The sequence below is a fragment of the Rhinolophus sinicus genome, linkage group LG13 (genome assembly GCF_036562045.2).
Source record: "Rhinolophus sinicus isolate RSC01 linkage group LG13, ASM3656204v1, whole genome shotgun sequence".
NCBI classification, from domain to species: Eukaryota; Metazoa; Chordata; class Mammalia; order Chiroptera; family Rhinolophidae; genus Rhinolophus; species Rhinolophus sinicus.
Genome location: NC_133762.1, coordinates 13,007,418 through 13,028,547, shown reverse-complemented (window position 1 = coordinate 13,028,547; position 21,130 = coordinate 13,007,418). Strand labels below are relative to the sequence as shown.

General features: G+C 39.0%; 1 protein-coding gene across 1 annotated transcript in view; it reads left to right on the top strand.

The window, feature by feature from the left end:
• Positions 1-21,130, top strand: part of IQGAP1 (IQ motif containing GTPase activating protein 1) — an 82,946-nt gene that overhangs the window by 26,813 nt on the left and 35,003 nt on the right. The window contains exons 3-10 of the mRNA XM_019716106.2: positions 3,300-3,456; positions 4,884-4,961; positions 8,635-8,711; positions 13,419-13,486; positions 14,630-14,743; positions 15,460-15,638; positions 16,324-16,408; positions 20,348-20,511. Coding sequence (XP_019571665.1) covers positions 3,300-3,456; positions 4,884-4,961; positions 8,635-8,711; positions 13,419-13,486; positions 14,630-14,743; positions 15,460-15,638; positions 16,324-16,408; positions 20,348-20,511 — 922 coding nt within the window. The remainder of the gene's footprint in view (positions 1-3,299; positions 3,457-4,883; positions 4,962-8,634; positions 8,712-13,418; positions 13,487-14,629; positions 14,744-15,459; positions 15,639-16,323; positions 16,409-20,347; positions 20,512-21,130) is intronic.

Below are 21,130 nucleotides of genomic sequence, written 5' to 3'. Positions count from 1 at the left end.
TTTTTATGTAATTTAAAGTTTCAGAAACTTGGAAACATGGAAAATATTCATAAAATATTGAGAAATTCTAATAATTTTCTTTAATAGATAGATATTGGGAAAAAACCCCAGAGAGGTTTCCCCTAGAAGTGCATTAAGTTCCTGGCCCTCACGCTGTGGGACTGATTTAGTGGCAGAAGGGGGATCTCAGATGGCGAGGACTTGTTGTATCTTCTTGGAATTACAGTAGAGTCTACACTTCTGCAATGTTAAAAATTACAGTAGCATGCCACCTCACTTAGTGCACTTCTAAGCGTTTTGGTCCTGATTGGAATTATTTTATTCCTTCAACAAACTAGGTGATATTCTGTTATGAAAAAGCTTAGAATGGAGGGTGAGCCCCATGTGTGGTGGCTTGGAGGGTGGTTTTAGGTTTGGGAAAATTGTTTAGAGACGCTTCTTTGTTTTGCCTGTGTGTTTATTTTAGCTCTTGACTCTGCTTATCCCTTTCACCAAATCACAATTGGCTTTCCTTCTTCTGGCTTGACACTTGTGTGAAATGCAAGGCGTTCTACTCCACTATAGAAAACCGGCCAGTGTAGCTGTGAATCGGGGCTGTTCTATAGCAGTTAGACCAGCGGGGAGGTACAGATGGAGGGTGTGGGAGACGTCGCTGTGGTCCCTCCTTTTACTTTGATTTTAATCCAGTAATCTCAGAGGACGGGAACCTGAACCACTTTCCCAACTGACTCTGATTCAAGGCAAAAGCACCTACTGTGTTGCTCACCGCTTGCCTTCCCTGTGTTCCCCTCACGTTGAGAAGAAAAGTAATTTTTTCTTCATACTGTTACGTGGTAAAGGGCTGTTTCTGGCTTCCAACTAGAGTTGTCCTAGGTTTGTCCCTGTTACTGAGCTCACAAGTTAGCCTGTTGCCCGAGAGCTGGGGCTGCCAGAGCTACTTGCCATGTCCTTTCAGCAGTAAAATGCTGGAAGGATGATTATCTGAGATGTATCCTTAGACTACAGTGACTTTTCATACCAGTGACCTGTACTCTCTTCCACATTGTTCTTCTGGTCTTCAGACTCTTCCAGAACTATAGTTTGGATTTTGTAGCTGTTACAAATTGGTATTTAATTTAGTTACTATGTTATCTCTTCTGGAAAACTCACTTGTTTCGCCCCCCCCCCCCGCCCAATTTAAGTTCTACTACCTGAAAGAAAAGTCAGAGGAGAAAATTTAGTTATTATCATTGAGTATAGGAAATAACCAGAACATTCTCTTGCCCATTCATGTAACCAGGCAGTATTTATTTAAGAATCTACTATGTCAGACATACTATGTCAGTATGCTAGTTGCTTTAGAAGTAGAATAGATTTGAAAATGAGGTTGAGTGACTTGTATAGAACTTGTGAAAAACAGTGAAATTGTTGCTTTTCCTTTTTATGTTTGAAGATTCTGAGCAGTAATCTCAGTTTCAAAAGATAGAATGAATACAAGAAAATTTATTCTGAACTATACAGTAACAATTTATAAAAGTGGTTAATTCGAGCTCTATTGTAGTTTTCAAGCAATTTTATTAAGATAAATAATTATATAAAAACATAAATGGAATCAAATCCATTTACGTATTTTTTGACTTGTTTTTCTGTTAGTATGTTAGTGTTTTCATGGATATGTATGGGTGTGTATAAAATATGGCATACTTAAATGTTTCTCCCATTTTTATTTGCCTTTTAACTTAAGCTATGTATCAATGAACATTATAAATGTTTCATTTTTATGTTGTCGCATTTGACAATAAATCTATTTTTTATTTTAGTCTGCTGTATGTTTTGATTTTTTTTTTTCCATTTGGCTTTTCAAAGTTTATCACAAGTGAAACAAACCAGACAACATCTAGTGTTTGGGGACTTTTTTCCCAGTATGGTGAGGAATGTGGGGATAACATCTGCCTTGTAAAATCTGAGTAGAATAATTTTAAATTAGAGGTTTTTAATCTGGGGTGAATAGGATCACTGAAATTATATATTAAATTTAATTATATGTACTTTTTTTAAAAAAGATTTTTATTGGGGAAAGGGAATAGGACTTTATTGGGGAACAGTGTTTACTTCCAGGCCTTTTTCCCAAGTCAAGTTGTTGTCCTTTCAATCTTAGTTGTGGAGGGTTCTGTTCAGCTTCAAGTTGTTCTTTCAGTCTTAGTTGTGGAGGGCACAGCTCAGCTCCAGGTCCAGTTGCCGTTGCTAGTTACAGGGGCGCAGCCCACCATCCCTTGCGGGAGTCGAACCGGCAACCTTGTGGTTGAGAGGACACGCTCCAACCAACTGAGCCATCCGGGAGGCAGCTCATCTCATGGTGCCATGTTCAATCTTAGTTGCAGGGGGCAGAGGGGCAGAGCCCACCATCCCTTGCGGGACTCGAGGAATTGAACTGGCAACCTTGTGGTTGAGAGCCCACTGGCCCATGTGGGAATCGAATCGGCAGCCTTCAGAGTTAGGAGCATGGAGCTCTAACCGCCTGAGCCACCGGGCCAGGCCCTGTACATTTTTTTGGAGAAGGATCTATTTAGCTTTGCTTAGATGTCTAAAGGATTCTGTAACTCAAAAAATGGTTTAAAACCACTGCCCTAAATTATTTTTAGTTACCTACATTTTTGTTGGTAGAAAATGTATGCATTTGTTTTATCTTGGGCTTCCCTGAAATCTTGTGAGAGGTGTTCGAGAGGGAAAATACAGTTTTCCTTTCTCCTTTTACAACCTCCTCCCCTTCTCTGAAAAACACTTAAGAATTCGTTCTTACTGCTTCCATTAGAGTCACTGTCAGTATTTTAGCTGAGATAATTAACTATTTTGGCAACCCCAAAACAACTTTAAAACCTGAAGCTGAAAATTCACTGTGGATTCTGAATTCTGAAACCACAAGAGAACTTCAGGAATAATCTTAAATTTCTGATCAGTTGAGAGCATAGCTTCAGTTACAAATGGTTTTTCTTAGTTCTTAAGGAGTAACTGAAGGACTGAGGGAAAGGACCTGAGGTTCATGGGGCAGGTGGGACCCGGGAGCCAGCAGGCTCTGTTGCTTCAGGACAGGAAAGTAGGGGAGGGAAGAAGGTGGCATTTATGCTCAGGAATTTTCCTAAGTTTCCTGCCTCAGATCTGACTGGGCCAGGTCAAGGACGTGTGTGAAATTGGATCTGAAAAGAGTGTTGCTTATGTACATCTTAAACTTCTTCATAGAGAATGGAAATTAAGCTGGAAATCTCTGAGGAATGGTTCAGGCCTTCCTTCTCTTTTCTCACATCCTCTCTCCTTTTGTGCAGGTGGATGGAAGCATGTCTTGGGGAAGATCTGCCTCCCACCACAGAACTGGAGGAGGGGCTTAGGAATGGGGTCTACCTTGCCAAGCTAGGAAACTTCTTCTCTCCCAGAGTGGTGTCCCTGAAGAAAATCTACGATCGAGAGCAGACCAGATACAAGGTAAGTCAGGCCTTCCTTGCTTGGTGCTTAAATTGCTGTAAACTTGAGAGAGAAGGTTAGTGTACTTTATCCTGTGTAAGAGTTACTGAGAAATATATGTAAGTGTGTTTGTTGCCACAAAATAAAATACCTGGCAGAGTGGAGGAAATAGTGCAAAGTCAAGATGTAGTAGTAAAAGAACTTTAGTTGTCTGTGTTTCTGGTAAATTCTTAGGATGGTGGGTATCTAGAAACTTGCATGATCCTTGATGAATTTATTCATTCTTAGAAGGTAGAAGAAGTACCTAGGGGAACTACTACTTTAAATCTAATTTTAACCAAGCCCTGAGATTTGGCAAAGTGAAAGCAATAGCAACTTTAGGAAGAAAAGATCACCCTGTGATATTGGAGTTCAAAGTAAAGTGGAGATAAGTGAAAGGGTTTGATTCTTGTGGCTCAAAGCCCTGAAAAAGAAGACTGCTTAATTAAGCTGGGATATTGTCAAGGACCAGGGTCTGTTGTCTACAGAGCTTCTGTGGGGAGCTTTCCTGGGAGTTCTGATTCGAAAAAAGGATGAGTATAGTGGGTGATTGTGAAACCAAGAGCAAATGTCCGAGGGGCCCAGCTGAAAGAATTGGGCTAGAACTCAGAATGAACTAAGGATAAAGACGCAATCAAAAGAGACTTTCATGTTTTATGTTTAAATTCAAAGGAAAACAAGGAAAGTGTAGATCCTAAGCCAAAATTAAAATCACAAATAGAAACTTTTCTTAACCAAAAAGCAAAGACATATATTGAGTTTTAAACAAGCGGTTATTCTGAAGACTCTGCAGCAGTTCTGTTGAGTCTATAACATGTGTGACAGAATAGCAAGACATTAATGAAAAGCGGGGACTGCAGCAACAGTGAAAACAATAGTCCCACGCCTGTACCCTTCTTGAGAATAAATCTTCCTAAAAATAACAGACATAGAGGGGTAGAGGGGAATATTTGCACGTACAGTGTGAAAACCCTGATTGATATATTGAATAAATCTGTCACTTTGTATCTTCCACCCGTCATGTACCACATGAAGGGCTTCATGTACATGTTCTTATTTAATCTTCACAACAAACATGTAAAGTAGGTGTTACATAGACAGGGAAACTTGGACTCAGTGGTGAGATGACTTGCCTAGTGTCACCAGTAGATGGCCAAGCAAGGAACTGAGTCCACAATAATTGATTTCTAAAAACCATGAGCGCACCATACTCAGGAAGACTCTCCAGATTGTTCTTCAGTGAGAGAAGCGGAGATGTGGGTTTGGCTTCTTGGCACTGGAATGTGAACGTAATGCTATAGACAGACCTTGAGTTTAAGGGGACCCTGTAAAGTCGCACAAGGAGAGTTTTTATTTAGCATCTGCTTCAGTGCTGCCACAGTGGCCAATTGTCTTTCTGTTTGCTCCAGGCAACTGGCCTCCACTTCAGACACACGGATAATGTGATTCAGTGGTTGAATGCCATGGACGAGATTGGGTTGCCTAAGGTAAGCTGCCTGCGGGTCACACACGGTTCTGGTGGAGAGCTGGCGGTTCGGCTCAGGAGGTCTCCTTCTACCTGTGAAGTTATTCTGTATTTTCAGCCGAATCTTTGGTGGTTATTTTTTGAATACTTAAGATTTCTTTCTTCTCTTTCTTTTAGGAAACAGTTTTGTTCTTTTTCTTTTATACCCCTCATTCCTATTTCACCTCACCCTAGACAAATGCCCTATGATATCATTTACTTTTACTATATCAAATAGTAGACTTACATTAAAATCAACATACTGTGAAATTCTCTATTTTAATTCAGTGTTGTTGTTTTTTTATTATTCACAGAGTTGTTTCATCAAAATTTGACTTTAGGAAATATTTTACAAATGTCATCTTCCAGCTTCAGAATAACCAAATTACTAGGGAGTATGAAGGGTCATTTTATATTTCAAATTATAAAGGCAATAGAAGGACGTTTACTTCTTATATCTAGTTTTGGTGATGGCTGTAGTTGATTTTTTTAACAGCTTTATTGAGGTATAATTGATAGATAAAAAATGCACATATTTAATGTACACTGTTTGATGTGTTTGGAGTGATGGCTGTAGCTTTAATATGGGGGCGCGCATCCTCCAGGGTTAGGCTCAGGCATTAGTTTAGTGCTGTTCTTAGCGGAATTGCCATCTCAAGCTCCCTAGTCCTATCCTGATCCCAACCAAGGCCGTGCTGCATTGTCCCTCTCAGAGGCAGGGACATCCCCTCTCCCCTCACCCCCTCTTTTTAAGCACAAAAAGATGTATATGTAAGGAATTTTCAGCATTGCTCGTGATAGGAAAACTTAACAGCAAGCCACATGCTCCCCTCACTAGGGGTATTAATTGTGTTGCAGCCAGTCAGGTACTAGTGCAGTCGTTAAAAAGGATGATACCAATCTGTATTGAAACAGGAAGTTGTCTGTGGTGTGTTAAGTGAAAGAAAAATAGGCTAAAGTGTAAGAGTGTGTTGTGACTAAGCTGAGATCACTATTTTTGTATAAAACTAAAAGTATTCATGGAAAAATCTGTAAGGAGACAACAGTTTTCATTTCTGTGTGATGGGATTAAGGTGTTTGTTTTTTCCCTTTACACTTTCCTATACAGTCTAAATTTTTATAACCAAAGAAAGATTAAGGAAAAAAGTGAGACGTGGAGTGTCAGGAAGTGGCTGAAAGTACTGGGAAATGAACATTTGGTTAGCACAGGGCTGAGCTCATTGTACACATCGCTGTTGAGCTGAGTTAAATCCAGAGCTGAGTCTTCGCAGAAGACTAGCTTTTGTCCTTTTTTTTTCAGAGCAAAGTGCTGAAGTTCTCGTCCTTGCTCTGGTATGTTGTTAGGTCCCACAAATGTCAGGAAATGCAATAATTTCAAGTTCTGACAGCTACTTGGCCTTTCTGTGCACCTGTAACTTCCTGTTCCTGTTTTTTATGTCGTATGCCCAATGGGCAGTGGCGATTTAACCTCTTTTGAATGGTACTAAGAACTTTGTTAATGTTTGTTATTTCCAGTGTATTGTTCTTATAAAATGCTTTTTTAATGATTTAATTTTGTTACCTCTTTCGGTTACTAACAGTAGTGCGTTGTCCTGGACCACAATTGCAACAAACATGGAATTCCCCAAAGGCTTTAAAGAACAACAGGGTTATCACGGCTACATAGTTTTGAAATGTCCACCGTACGTGGTTTAGGTCCAGAAGACTTTTACGTAATGTAGATTAAAGACACTTAGCCTAACGATGTCTTGTTGCCGATAATGTAATGTAGGACACATAATCGGCAACACATACATAGATAGTGTCTATTGGGATGTCTTCCCTAATCTTGTTTATGGTTCAGAGAGGCTCATTATAGAAACGTAATGTGATAATTTTTCAGTTCTTATCCTTTTGGACTCTTTATTGGTACTGTTGGCCACCTCTGCCACAAAATATTTTGTTATTTTCAGTTTGATTATTTAAATTGTTTTTAATTTGCCCAGCTAGTCCTCGGTTTTCTTTAACTATTCTACCGTCCATATCCTAGTGGTGGACATTGCTTAAGATGCAATCCTTACTTTAGCTGCATTCTCTCATTCTCATGGTTCCTGTTATTTTGAAGACTCTTTGCTCTAAGATAAACACACTATCTTCAGATGACTGCTGGACATTTCTCCTTGGATAGCTTTCTATCACCTAGACTTTCTCATATCTAAAAGTAAAACTACTTTTTCCCCCTACTGAACTTCCCCTCCTCTGTAATAAATGGTACCCTGTCCTCATTTTCCCAGTCATCCAGTACCAAAACCTTGGGGTTGCCTTGGCCTCCTAAATGCAGTTATTCTCCAAGCCTTCCTCATTTATCTGAAGCGTCTACTTTATCTGTTGAAACAGCCTGCCAGCCTGCCTCCCTAGCTCCCAACTCTCCACGATGCAATAGATCCTGTGTCCTGTCTCCAGTCAGGTCTTCCTGAGGCTTTGTTTTTACCCTTGGCTCCAAAGCTATGACCTCTCTGTGGCCTGCATATCAAGTTCAAACTTGTCTGACTTTCAAGGTCTTCATAATCTGATTCCATCTTACCTACCCAACCTTATTTTTCTATTACTTTTTAAAATGTTTACTGTTTTCAGGAAGGGTGGCTCACTGTAACTGATTTTCACCTTTCAGGAGAGGACATCTCAATCCTGGGAAATGAGCATGTAGAGTTTGAAAAAGTATCAAAAAATATGATTTTGCTATTATACATCCCATCCTTGAGGGGGTCAGTTCTTTTTAGTTGAGAGCCATACGTAGGTATTGTGGGAAAAACATAAAAACAAATAATTGAACACAATGTGTTAAGTGCTGTGATAGATGCAAAGCGCTGTAGTACTTTCCCTGCTGCCTTAGTTAAGGCCTTTATTGCTCATCAGAATTCTTCTAATCACCTTGTAATTAAGTCTTTCACGTCTCCAATCCACTGTTACTCTTCTTTCCTTCAGTTGCAGATTCAGTTGTATGGTACCACATTACCATGAGACTAGGTCTTGAAATTCAAAGCTATTCCCAATGTAAACCCACTCTGTCCCTATTGGACCTCATTCATTTATTCATCAAATGCAGAGCTCCTTCCATGAGCTTGGCTCTGGGCTTGGCATTGAAGGTATAGCAATGAGCAACGTAGAAGGTACCTTGTCCCTCCCTGCCTTCAGGTGGCTTATAGTCTGTTGGAGGAGGCAGACAGATGATAGAAAACACAAGTAGTTTATGACTGCGGTATGTGCTCTGAAGGAAAGCTACCCATCTCCCACATTTCCCCAAGCAGTATAACACCTTTTAATATTAGTGTAGGTTTTTCTATGTCTGAATGTAGTGGTTTGCACAAACTAAAGCACTTAGTAAATGTTCTTTGTTGAGTCTCATTAAGTAAATCACTTTCACATACCTAGTGAAATTCAGTGGGTTGATCAAATAAGGCTTTTCCAAGTAGTTCTTTTCATTGTGTGTTATAGCATCTTATTCCTTACATTACTGAAGATGAAATGTTTGTTCACTCTGATGAACTCATTTGCTGAATGCCAACAATGTTTTCTAATTGTCCAGTGTTTTATTTGTATTATTGATGATTTGGTGAATGGATCAAAAGAACCCCAGTGGATGGACACCTTACTCTGCTTCTTTTATTTCTCCTTAGATTTTTTACCCAGAAACTACAGATATCTATGATCGAAAGAACATGCCAAGATGTATCTATTGTATCCATGCACTCAGGTAATCAGATTTTTTTGTACAATAACCAGTGTACACAGATGCAGAGAACAGAGTGGTGGTTGCCAGAGGTGGAGTTTGGAGGTGGGAGGTGAAATGGGAGAAGGGAATCAAAGGGTGCAAACTTCTATCTATAAAATAAATAAATCCTGGGGCTGTAATGTACAGCACGGAGACTATAGTTAATAACACTGTATTATATATTTGAAAGTTGCGAAGAGAGTAGATCTTAAAAGTTCTCATCACAAGGAAGAAAAAAATTTGTAACTAGTGATGGATGTTAACAAGGTTTATTGTGATCATTTCAAAATTGTGTGTGTATGTGTGTGTGTGTACATACATACATACATGCATACACATATATGTGTGTGTATACATATGCACATATAAATGTATAATCATGTTGTACACCTGAAACTAATAATGTTACAATGTCACTTATATTTCAATTTAAAAAAGCAATTTAGGAATAACATCTGAATTGAGCATGTGGCTTTTTGTCTGTAGTGTAATGAAAAGATTTTTGCATTAGCTTCTGAATTTTGAAATAAAATAGGGTACTATTATCTTAACAAAATGGTGAGATACAGCTGTGTTCTTCTGTGGGGTAGGGAGAAGGGATTTATTCCCATAATAGCAGATAATTCTACTCTGAAAGCATAGTACAATCTTTCATTATTAATCTAGTATTTTTGTGAACTATGCATTTCACTTGGAATGCAGTCCCTTTTTAATAAAAATCTCTTAAAATTATTTAAAAAGTATATAACTTGAAAACTTTTGTTTACCAATTTGTTTCAAGCTGATAAGCTGAATTACAAAATGGACTGTGCCTTTATACTCTTTAATAGTATAATCAAATTTTGTCAACATCTTCAAATAATATCAGCAAATGTCAAATGGTTGATGTATAATTTATTAGTTACCTAGGTCTTCAACAAGCCATTTGTTCATTAAATAATTTTTATGCCAACACAAATTTAATAAATGGAACTAAAACAAAGTATAATTTTTTCACAATTTCATAGTCAATTTGGAAGGTTTCAGGTCCCTGGCTCTTTGAATCAAAGCATGAAATTGGAAGGTAGAGGTGATCTGTGTGGAGGAAGCGTAGGATGGGATGAGACTAAGTGCTAATATGTGGTATTTCAGAGTGGTTCAAATATGATTGTCGGCCATAGGACTAAAGGAGAAGGTGACAGGAGTGAGTGGGACATGAGTCTGAGATTTCTTGCTTGGGCTGCCCATTTTATACAGCATCGTGTATATGTGCTTAATAAATGTTACGTGTGTGTGTGTATAAGTAGAGATATATGAATGTATGTATTATATTGACCCATAAGCCTGTTGTCTCCAGTTTGATCTGACATGTGCCAGACCCTCGATATCACTGGAATCAGTGTGAAACTAACAAAAGAAAGACTATCACTGAGGACTAGTTATAGAGAATCTCTCCTATGGACTAATGCACGAGCCTCCTTTCTAGAAGTTTCCCTCCCTAGGCTCTCTCCCTGGTCCATCTGCTGTGCTGTCACCAGAGCTTTCTTTCGGAAACAGTCCTGATCATATCAGACTCTCCATGCACCATTTTGATGGCTCCTTTCCAGTTTCACCTCCAGCTATTCCCTCCCGTTTCTTTGCTCTAGTGTTCTCACCACACATGCCGTGCTGTGCTTTTGGCCTCTCGTGATGCCATTTCCTCTGCTTACAATGGATATCTGAACTTGGCAGGCACAGAGGCTGAGCTGGCAGAATTCCTCTCTGTGAGTTCTGTAGCCACTATTCTCTGCAGTGGCACCTGGGTCCCAGGTCCTCATATTCTCTGAAATGGAGATGAAGGATTGACTGTGCCTTTCTAATGATGGAGTCAGACGAAAAAGGGAAGAAGTCTGCTGCTGTTGACCGTTTCTCTTCAATATGCAGTCTGTGTTTAGAAAGTATATATGGATAAATGTATTCTGGTTGGCGATTTATAATTTCTTTTCTCAAAGTGTTTTTCCGGAAGGTTGGCTTGGCAGTCCTTGCTAACATATAGAAAGTGTTGTTACCTGCTCGGAGCCTCTTATTTACGCTACCTTCAGGCAGGTTCCTCACTTCACTGTATTGGACGAGTCACCATTTCCCTTTTAGATCAACAGTAATAGAGAAACATCATCTCCCTGTTTTCTTCTTTTCTGCCCTTTTTAAAAAAGTCTTGACTGATATTATTTCAGAGTTATTCACTATCCTTTAGTCATACCAAATAAATTACTCTTATAGATTACATTTCATGCTCAGATAAGACCCCAATTCTCCATTATTTCAAATACATTTGTATACTTTATTTCAATTTCCCTTGATGTATTATCTTTCTCAGAACAGATTTTAGGATTAAATAGACCCACAGTTTCTTTATCCTAAATTCAACAGAATGCTTTGAAAATTAGGTTTCAGTTTGGTTCAAACTCACTTGTTGGCAAAATCTGATCAGAATTAATTGAGGTTATTTAGAATATTTATCTACTTGGTATGATTATACGTATGTTTTCTGCAGAAAAGTAATGTATTTGTTTAGGGGGCTGCCTCAGGCTTCTTAGGGTGTTTCATAATGTATACATTGTAAAACCTTTCGAATAGCTGAGAAATCTCAAATTTATATCTGGCCATAATAATTTAGATGCGGCCTTGTGTACTAAACTCGGTTTCCTAATCAACTGCTGTGTTGAAGAGCCCTTCCCAATAACCTGAAGGTAGTGTAGTGACTGCAGTTCCTCAGCTGTCAGCAAGGGTAATGGCAGTCCACGTAGGCTAACACAGCTTCTTTCTCCCCAGCGCTGCAAAGTACAGCTTTATAGGAGAACAGAAAAGAAAAAGAAATCTGAGCTCAGTTACAGGCTGACAAGTAGAGGTTCCCAACAACTCACTTGTAAAAGTGGGCGCGGGAGAGCAGGAGGAGAGAGTGGAGAGTGGTGTTTACCATCAGGACCTTTAAGTCCCAGCTTTGAGGTTACATACTTTTGATTTGGGGCAAGAGGAGCTAAGTGGCTGTTATGTGTACATTCATGGCTCCAGCATCTCCTTAAAATATTTCTAATGATGCAAATGACATGAAAGAAAGATGGTGCCCATGTCTCACCTTCTCCTCTACTTTTCATAGCAGCTAGTGATGTTGTAACACCTTTAATTTACATTGAAAAACATTAAAAGCTGACTCACTCTTCTTAGGGCTGTGCAAGTGACTTTCTTAAAGTGTGGCAGCCACTTTCCTGTTTCAAAGTAAGAACAAAAGGAAGAAATTCATGGAGAAAAATACTCTTACTAATGTAGAATGCAGGTGGAACATATTATGGGAGAAAAATATGTAAGAACATTTTACATGAATACCGTGTTTCCCTGAAAATAAGACTGGGTCTTATATTAATTTTTGCTCCAAAAGATGCATTAGGGCTTATGTTCCGGGGATGTCATCATGAAAATAACGCTAGGGCTTATTTTCCGGTGAGGTCTTATTTTCAGGGAAACACAGTAGGAAGTTATTAGCTCTTCTGCTTTGGAAAATTTATTGAATAGATTTAAAATCTTCTGAGAAAGGAACTTTATATAGTTCCATCTTGAGCGTTTTACTCTAAAGAAAAGCACTTAACCGTAACATGATTTACTCTTGTACTTATCTGAGAAAATGACTAGCTATTGTAGATGTATAATTTCAAATGTGTGTTCAGAATACTTGATTTTTTCTTTTAGATTACACATTTGGGTTTATTATATACAATTTAAGTTCTGATCATTTCTTTGAATGTAATGTGTGTGATACATATTTGTGCTTAGATAATACTGAGGTTTATAGATTCTGTGTAAAAATTGTAGACCTCTCCGTTGAGTGTCTGTGATTTGTTTTTTAGGTATTTTTTAATTTCCTCCTTTATTCTTCCCTTATTTCTCAATGTCTTGCTCATGTTTATCCCTGTAAAGTGCCCTTCTGAGCCCTTCTAATTTATTGATTCTGATCTGCTAGCACCTTAGAATCCAGTTAACCTAAGTCAGGCTTATAGACATTCATTCATTCAGCTGTCCGTCTTTGAAATATTGATTCACATTCATTAATGTATGCACAGCTCTGGGCGGTCATTGGCGAACAAGACTTTTATTGTCCATGCCTTCATGAAGCTTAGAGTCTGGTAGATTTCTTTTTTATTTGAAGAGTAAACTGTGTAATATGTACTCTATTTAAAACCCCTAAATTACCTGAATTAAACTTTTCCGTCAATAATATGAATTCAGTTTAAATAAAATTTTCTATCTGAATCATTTTCAAGATAAATTTTTCTGAATCATTTTCATGAGAGTTTTCTAAAATGTCTTGTTACTTTAAACATTGATCACAGGAAGGTAAACAGAAGATTCCGCACTTACATTAATTAACATTTATATTAACATCTAATCACACACTGGATTTGTACCAGAACTAGGACTTGAACTTTTGTCTACTGATTCCCAGTCCAGTGCTTTTTGCATGACATTGTGTAACTTTTTAGGACTATATTGTTCTGTAAAACTGAAACAAGGTGCTGAGGTAAAGTATTGTATCTGCAAAGGGGAATGCTGTAGAGTACTGGTAGTCTCAATGTTCAGAATGTTTCTATTCTTTCTGCTGATTTTCCCCTTTAATCTAAGAGCAGCAGCTAGGCACTGCTGGGAGGCCTAACTCTTTTGCATATTTGTGTCTTCTAGTTTGTACCTGTTCAAACTAGGCCTGGCTCCTCAGATTCAAGACCTGTATGGAAAGGTTGACTTCACAGGTAAAAAGTTATAAACTTGGCAGGAAAATACTCGATTTATGTGGAAATAGCCTAGAGAGCCAACAGCACTCAAAGACATGGGGCTTTAAAAAGACTCTGGCAACAGAGATAAAAGAAGTATAAGTAACTTGTTCTCTGGTGTGGTAGAAAGAGCACTAATCTTGGAATTTCAGGCGCTAGTCTCTCAGTTATGCCATGGGTATGACAGTATCAGTTGTTTTATATCCAAATTGGAAATAACATTAACATAATATATAAAACAACATATATAATACTAATATCTAACATTAAACGTTCGTATTGTGAAAACAGCTTTACAACAGTCTTTCCCTTTCCCTTCTAGTAAGCACCTACTGTGAGTAAAGCACGGGTGGGGGAATGAGAGTATGCAAAGACGACAATTTACTAATTTTTACATTTTAACTTATTCTGGTAATTTCATAATTTAGCTTATTTAGTAATTTAAAATTTTAGTTTATTTAGCTTATTCTATGTATATTTGCTGTAGTCAGATGCTTGAAGAGATGGGGGCTTGGGAAGAGAAAGAACAGTGGTAACATTGGTTAGGGGTAGGATAGATTCCCATTTTTCAAACTGGTGATTATTTTGTTGGCCTGGGAATTTAGAAAACGATAATAAAACCTTTATCTATGGTATTTTTCCTTCCAGGGAAGTTGTTCACCAGACCTGGTGCAAGGGTCAGACCTCACGTGTTGTTTTCTCTATCATTTGGCTTCCTGCCTTAGAAACAAAATTGTTTAATGGCAGCTAGTGATTTGGATTGTAAAGACTGAGACAACTGATGACTTGTCATTCACTTGTCATTGAGTTTCCTTTGAAACTGCTCCATTTATAAGTTGATGGTGGGAAATGCCATAAGTAGCAGTTTTGAGAAACTGTTTTCTGTAGGGCCATCCTCATGCTTTTGATAATAGTCATAATAGTTAATGTCTGTTGCGTGTGTGTTACCAGGCACTGCATTCAGTGCTTTCTGTGTAGTATACTATCGCATTAAATCCTTTTAACAACCCTAAGGGGTAGGTGCCATTTTATCCCGTTTTGTAGTTGAGGAACCTGTTTTCCTCTTCTGAGTTCCCGAAAGGTGCTAAACTGACTTGCCGGGGCCTTAATTCTCTCCTGCAGAAGAAGAAATCAACAACATGAAGATTGAACTGGAGAAGTATGGGATCCAGATGCCTGCCTTCAGCAAGATCGGGGGCATCCTGGCCAACGAGCTCTCCGTGGATGAAGCCGCATGTAAGAAGAGAAATTGGGGGGTTCAAATGGGATTGCTGCTGCCACTTTCAATAATCAATGCTATAATGATGCTCTTGGGCATCAGGAATTTTGCTAGCAAGTGTAAGTCAGTAGATGTAGTTCTAAACACTGCTAGTTCTTTTATGCTACTGTTATGTGGAAATAAGTGATTGATATTGGTTATAATATAGGCACTTAGAAGGTGAGTTCTACATCTCAGTGTCTCTTTGAGGTTCTTATTTTTTTATGGTATTTATGTGATGATTAAGGGTAAGCAGTTCTGTAGCAATTCTCCTTGCAAAGCTCTTTTATGTGTATTTTCCTGTGAGATTCCAAATTCAGCATCCCTAATATGGATCAGAGCTGTGGCTTAGTGAATCCTAAGGAAAGAACTACTGTGTTTTCCCAAAAATAAGGTCTAGCCAGACCATCAGCTCTCATGCGTCTTTTGGAGCAAAAATTAATATAAGACCGGGTCTTACATTAATTTTTGCTCTAAAAGATGCGTGAGAGCTGATGGTCCATCCAGGTCTGATTTTCAGGGAAGTGCAGTAGGTTTATAGGGCCCAGGAGTGACTCCTTCAACCCCAATCGTTATTTCCCTATGAAAACAAGCCTCTCTGTGTAATAGATGGTTGCAGTATTTCTTCGTACGTGTAATGTACGTCCTTTACTTTGTATAACCTCAGTGTTCTGTGTTTTGAATTTTTTTTTAGTACATGCTGCCGTTATTGCTATAAACGAAGCCGTTGACCGTAGAATTCCAGCTGACACTTTTGCAGCTTTGAAAAACCCCAATGCAATGCTTGTAAATCTCGAAGAACTCTTGGCTTCCACTTACCAGGATGTACTATACCAGGCCAAGCACGATAAAATGGCAAATGCTAAAAACAGGGTAAAAATGGAACCTCTATTCTTTCTAATTGATTTATGTTCTTTCTTCCTTTGATTTGACTCCATTTTAAAAATCAGTTTTACTGAGGTATAATTTACATACAGTAAAATTCACCCATTTTAAGTGTACAGTTTGATGAGTTTTGACAAAGGTATATGGTTATGTACCCATCACCCCAAAAGTTCCCATGTCAATCTCTACTGACCCCTGTCACCTACCAGTCTGTTTTCTCTCACTGTAGTTTACCTTTTGTAGAATTTCATATAAATGAAATGGAATTACACAGGATGTAGTCTTTTGGTATTAGATTCCATTTTGACTTCCACTTTCTTATTGCATTTTGTGCAAACCAATGAGAGACTCTCAGATCTGGTCCCTGGATGTGATGGTTCTGCTCACTCTGAGGCAGGGCTGCAGGCTCCTCTGTGAGGAGCAGTGAGCAGAACAGGGCTCACCGCCTGCCCTGTTCTGGGCGAGCCCTGGGCTTGTCCTTAATGAGCGGATCTGCTTTTTATGTTTTAGTCATAGCCCTGTAGCGTTCCGCTTTGTTCTTCACTCAGGTTATTAAGCCACACCCTTACTTGCTCTTGGTTCTGTTATGGTGGGGGAGGAGCCCAAATGTATATCTGTGGTCGTCTTCTCAGAGACCTGAGCTAATGTAATTACACTCTTTACTCATGTTCAGACAGAAAACTCTGAGAGAGAGAGGGACGTCTATGAGGAGCTTCTCACTCAAGCTGAAATTCAAGGCAATATAAACAAAGTCAATAGTAAGTATGTCCCTGAGTCAAGCACCTAAGGGGATATTACAGAATAATGTGAGTGTTGGTCTGTTCTTGGACTGCCGACATAGTTTATTTTAGACATCAGTGGATTTGTTCAGGGACTATTGCTTATGACTCTCTGTTGTGTTCAGATGTCTCTGTTTTAGCTCCCGTTGTCCTCAGGCAGACCCTCACTCCTCCGTCTGCTCATCTGCCGTAACTTCTAGACCGATCTTGTGGGCTAGTTTCACTCTTTCACCCTGTGATATACACTTAAAAAAAAAATCTAAATAGGAATTTTGTTGTTTCTATTTTTCAAATATAATAGCTTTGTTTTTCTTTTAAAAAGTAATAGAAGTTAACCAGAGGTAAACAGTAAAGCAACCAAAAATCAGACCCCCATCACCTAGGAATAACCACTATTGATATTTTTATGCATATCCCTGTCCAAACATATATTTAAACAAAAACGAGATTGTACTGTTCATATGGATTTTTGTATGCTTGTGTTACAGACTTTTGGAAAAGTAATTTCTTGAAAGTATCATTTTCATTTTGTCACTCTTCTCTTCTAAAGAGCCTTCCTTGGTTCCTTTTGACTTGCCAGACAAAATGCAGATCCCAAGCCCAGTGAGTTCTTTATGCCATATTTTAGGCATACAACTCTCTATAGAAATTCATTTGCCTAATTGTCTCCTGTATTCACTCTGCTCATTTCATGATTCATGAAGAGTCTGGCTCTGGAGTGGGACAGACCTGGGATTTAGTCTCTTGCTCTCTTATTAGTAGGTGTGTGACATTGGACACTTGTGACATGGAATTGTTATGCAAATGATGATATGATGTACGTTAAGTTGCCTGGTATTTAGTCCGTACTCAGTAAAAATCATGTAATCATCCAACTACAATGCCCTCGTGCCTTATCTCTTACCTAATCCAAATTGTACCTTTCATTCAGGATTCAGCTCTGTTCTCACCTCTGCCTATCTCAGCTCACAGTATAATTACCTTTCAAATCTCCTGCAGCGTTTATAAACTAATTTAAGACTTAATTATATATTGTCTTATAGTTCTTGATCTTTGTTTCTGACTGACATCTTTATAAAATCCTTAGAGATTACTTTTGAGTTCTGCTTCTTTTGAAACCCTCATAACTTTCTAGCATAGGGTTAAAATTAACAAAAGAACTCAAAAGCTTATTTAATTTCAACCTTGATTTTGTTTTGCTCAAGATAGTATTAACAGCAATAGTAATAGTACCCAGTGTCCACTTTGTTTATTTGGAGGTCCTAATTTCTCACTTGAACTGATACTCCGAATACCTACAGTGAACATAGAAAATTTTTTACCAACTCCATAAGATCAGGAGTTCTAACTCCTACCAAGAGTCTATTCTGTTCCGTCCTGCTTCACTGGGGATAACGGCTTTCTGCACATAGTGATGATACAGTTCCATCCGGGAAGGGGTGATTTGTTGTGCTGTATCTGTATGACTACTTAAGTCAGGGTTCTTTCATACTTAGTCGTCTGTGAGAGAAGAAAGTCCAGTACATTTCCTGCCGCATGCAGTGCATAAAATACGCTTTTTATTTTACTAAGATATTTTTTTCTTCTCTGCTATTTGGGACTTTGTAACCTTTATAGCTTTACCTGGCTAATTATATGAGAGTCAGTTACAAACATGTGAGGAAAGAACCACATGTACATGTTTTTCAAGTGCTGCATTCATATGCTTCTCATGGGGTCAGAGGATCAAAATAATAAAAATTCCCTCAAATAGGTTTCATTATAGTGAGGAAGGCAGACATCAAATGAATAGTTAAGTTCAGGGCAACTTGGGTAGAGAATCAGGTACCAAACGTGTATGAGGTACAGTCTTAGCATAAAGAAAGGAATGATGACTTTTCCCTGGAGGTTTGTATAAACCTTCACGGGGCTAGATAAGAAGGTGAGGATAAGGCAGAATTCCCCACAGAGGGACAGTGTTTTCCTAACTATAGAGCAAGTCTGAGGCCTGAGGAAGTTGTATGCTGAGAAGATACAGGGAAGTGGCCCCAGGAATTATCTTAATGTATCTTTTCCTGGGGTGTGAGAACCAGCCATGAAGCCATTAACACCTCCCCAGAAGAAAGCCGCAGGCCAAATAGTTAAAAATAAGAAAAAGGTTATTTTTTTTTGTTAAGTAGAATATGGAAAATTAGAGTTAAAGCTTAGTGAGAAATTGTTTAAATAATGTCCTAAACTTTATCATCTTTATAGTATAAATGGTAGTAAGTGTTCATTTAAATATTTACATATTTATTTAAGTAGGAAGTTTGTGTTTCTAGTAAAAACATAATTGACTAGATGCTTTTGTATATCGATAACTGAGATTCTTCATCGGGCACCTAGAGAACGCCTGGTTACCTCTATTGATTGGTTATTTTATCTCCCACTACTACTAAAGCTCCGTGAGGACAGAGATAATTCTTCACGCTAGATTTGCAGCATATAGCAAGTGCTCAGTAAATGTTGAAGGAATGGATGGTTAGTTGGCTAATGGCCACATAGACCTGCAGCCGTGACTCAAGGAATTGCCATCCCGTGTGGGGATCGGGCAGCTGAGTTACAAGTGTAATTGTTGGGAAGAAGTGAAGAGTTTCTTAGGAGTCTACAGTGAGACTACAAATCCATAGAAATTTTTAACCTTTTCCTTCTATTACCTGTTGGTTTTATTTATTAGTTCTACTCTTCCTCACCTCCCCAACCCCATTTTCTAGTGTATTTGAGACTTTATTTTCTTTTGGACTGTTTTGTTTTCTTTTGAACACCTTATATTATTATTTTTTTAACTAATGAAAACACCTAAAATTGATAAATACTGCTATGCCCCAAATATTTTGATTTTTAGTATTTTGTTATTGATTTGTATTGCTACTCTGGTGATAAAATCAGATGTTTATCTTTGTGTGGGGCATAGATGACAGAACTCTGTTTTCTCTTCTAAAAATAGGGAAACTGAAAATAATACAGTGATTGTCATTTCTGATCTCAGAAAATACTTTATTCTGACTTGCAACCTAACACCTGATTTATGTTACAATACACAGAGTGCTTTCATGTGTATGCTTTCATCTAATCTTAATAACACTCTGAGGAAGGTATCTTTAGTATTATTGTCAGATGAAGGAACAGCTGGGTTTTCACTGTCATGTATGTATTAAAGACCTGTGTGACCCCAGGTTCTGTGCTAGGAGCAAAGACGATCGAGAGGGTGGAGACAGCCCCTTCTGTTCCACAAGGTCGCAGCACCCCTGGTGTCGGGCACTGTGCTCTGGGTGGAGATGAGTGTTCAGGAGACACAGGAGAAGGAAGGGGTGCGGAACGCCCCTGCCTGAGAACGGTGGAGGGCACTAAGGCTCTTTGGTCTGGAGTAGCCTCTCACCTAATAATTCATCTGTATTCTCCATTGTGGGCCCTAGTCTGTTCCCCTTCCATTGCTGTATAATTTGACCCCTCTGCCCTCTTCATCCTCCCTATCAATATTTTTAAAACAAAATTGTCCAAAGATGTGGTAAACGTCTGTGAGAGATACTTGTCCTGTTTAGCAGTTTAACCTGGACCACAGTGTGGCACTTTAGAGGGAATTGAGGCAAGTATGGGTCTGGATTGGCGCCTTTATATTGCCCCCTTGTTGGTGCCAGGCTGTCTCCATCTGAAGCCTTTATGGAGGCCTGGGGCGTGGTCTAGAAGTCTGGTAAATCTGGTGAACAGCCTGGCTGGAAACCCCTGGGAACGTGATGATTTGAAGGTTGTCTTCCAGGCCCCAAATCCTCCAGAATAAAGCCTTTCTGAATTCTCTTTTCCTAATCTGGAACTCAGGTTGGTTTGGGGGAAGGAAAGATATTCGAGGCCATCATGTCAACATGTTGCTTTCCTTAAGCGCTTGCTGTTTTTCCTCCGTAGTGTTTTCCGCATTAGCGAATGCAGACCTGGCTTTGGATCAGGGAGCCGGCCAGGCCTTGCTGCGGGCCCTGCAGTCGCCAGCGCTGGGCCTGCGAGGGGTGCAGCAGCAGAACTGCGACTGGTACCTCAAGCAGCTCCTGAGTGACAGACAACAGAAGAGACAGGTGAAAAGACGGAACACATGCGGTTGTTGTAGAGCTCCTTAGGAGGCCTTTCCCCCCAGGATAGTTTCTTTCTGCATATAAATTAGGTTTTAAAAATATCTTCATGTAAAGTACACATTGCCTCCAGGTGTCCTTTGTTTTAAGGGGTGTAAATCCTTTTAAAATGAACAGTCAGTGCCCATCCGCCCAATCTAACCACCCGTTCACTTGGAGCCTTCCCCTTCATCTCCCCAGAGCCACTGGGGAAAACCTGCATTTTTTTACATTCTTCCTTCAGGAATTTCCACTTTAAAAAGCAGACTTCACTAGCTTCCTCCGGCCAGCACTGGGGAAGTGCTTAGTGTGCAGTAAGAGTAGATGTGTGGGATAGTACTTCGTGGAGTTTTTTTTAGAACAAATATGAGGGACTTTCTTTTTTGTCTAAATAAGGGCAAGTATACATTTTACAAACGCTCAGTGTATATTGGCCAGAGTAAGCAGCATTAATGTGCTAATGATTCTGTAAACATTTTATTCCCGAACATTTCGATGTTTCTCACAAACTGTTTCTTTAAATGCACTGGTATCTGGAAAATCACAACACCCCAGATTTGGCCCAGGCCTTTGGCTCTCGGTAGGG